Here is a 1581-nt window from a genome sequence, read left to right as displayed (position 1 = left end):
CACGCCCTGGTCCGCAGCGCGGCCGACTTCGCCCCCAGCGTGGCGCGGCCCTCCTCGGCCGCCTTCTGGATGCCGTCGTGGTATTTCTCCAGGGCCCCTTTCAGGTTCAGAAAGATTTCCTGAGTGGAGATGGACAGAACAGAGTGACTCCATGCAGCAGCCTACGCTGAAAACAAGCTACAAGAACGCAAGAGCCTCATTCCCACTTCTAGTAACGTTGTGAGGCCTTTTACTACTCTTGCTCAAAGGTCATCCTGCCAGCTGTGCAGACACATCAAAGGTCTGCTCAGCAAGGACGAAGCAGGAACCCGTGACGACGGCAGGTTTCCGGGACCCTGACCACATTGGTGATCCTCAGGGAAAAGCCCCGTGGTGCTCTCCACGGTTACCAGGCAGGTGCCTCGAGGGCCATGACCGTCGTCATTGACACCACCCAGGCAGGGTGCTGGGAAGACCAGGGAGGGGACAGAGCTGCCATGCACCCTGTCCCCGTTCCTTCTCAAGTACCCGGCACCCTCGCCTGTGCACGTGCCGACGCCGCTGCAGCCCGGTCGGGACCAGGGGTCCCGGCACAGGACGAGGGCGTGGAAGGCAGCGACAGCAGGTGCGTGTCGGGTGTCAGGCACAGGAAGCCTGGTCCCAGCTGCCCGCGGGGGCGCGGCGTGATAAAGGGCTGCTTTATCGCATTCAGCCCAGGACTACGCGTGGGGGACAGTCCCATCCGCGCGCCACGGGCAGCGAGGAAGAGAGAACCGGGTCCGCGTCGCGTGCCCGGCGCTGCTCTGACGTCCTGGAAGGCGACTGCGCGGACAGAGGCTGACCGCCCCGCTCGGTGACGTTCAGGGCCACACACTCCAAGCCAGCGAGGAATGACCGCGATTAGCGACTCCGGGACAAGGACACGGGACTGACCCAAACGCGTCTGTCCCCATTCGCAGTGCGGACGAGAAATACTTTGGAGAGTCTTTTCTCAGGAACAAAATACATTTTTTAGAGGACGCTACTTGATGTCACTATGACGTTCATTTATCCCAACAGAACATTCTGGAATACCCACTCATGCAGCGAAGCATGACACCCCGCTAGGTGCCTTCAGGGAGGAGGAGGACGCAGCCGACCGGGCCGGTCACACAAAGGTGTGCACGAGGACGGAAAGGCAAAAGGCCCGCGGGGCCGCGTCCGCTCTGGGGAGGTGACTCCGCACGGGAGGGGTCGTGACCTGCCCGGCAGCCGCGGGCGCAGCAGAGGCGGTTTCTCGGCGGCCTCACCTGGGACTTCTGCTTCTCGCGCTCGGTGGCGTCCTTCAGCTGCTGGATGGCGAACCGGACCTGCTGGATCTCCTGGCTGGCGGCGGCGATGCGCTCACAGATGGCCCCTCTCTTCTCCTGGACCTTGTTGCAGTCTCTGGAGAGAAGCAGACAGCAGGTCAGCCGTCCCCGGGCCCCGGAGCGGTCACGCGGGTTTGTGGACGAACCCGAGACTCTGCCCCAGGCAGGGAGCAGAGACGAGGCCCCCGGCGGGGCCAGGCCCCAGGTGCCCTCGAGAGCAGGGGTGGCACGCGGGCCAGCCACGCAGACGCCT

General features: G+C 63.9%; 1 protein-coding gene across 1 annotated transcript in view; it reads right to left on the bottom strand.

Moving 5' to 3' along the window:
• The window catches only part of NUF2 (NUF2, NDC80 kinetochore complex component), a 59748-nt gene that overhangs the window by 46272 nt on the left and 11895 nt on the right, over positions 1 to 1581 (bottom strand). Inside the window, exons 10-11 of the mRNA XM_011377058.1 lie at positions 1269 to 1579; positions 4 to 119 (exon numbers count right to left, since the gene is read on the bottom strand). Coding sequence (XP_011375360.1) covers positions 4 to 119; positions 1269 to 1579 — 427 coding nt within the window. The remainder of the gene's footprint in view (positions 1 to 3; positions 120 to 1268; positions 1580 to 1581) is intronic.

Source organism: Pteropus vampyrus, unplaced genomic scaffold, assembly GCF_000151845.1.
Source record: "Pteropus vampyrus isolate Shadow unplaced genomic scaffold, Pvam_2.0 Scaffold304, whole genome shotgun sequence".
Lineage (NCBI taxonomy): Eukaryota > Metazoa > Chordata > Mammalia > Chiroptera > Pteropodidae > Pteropus > Pteropus vampyrus.
Note: the sequence above shows the minus strand (reverse complement) of the source record. Positions and strands in the feature narration are given on the sequence as shown.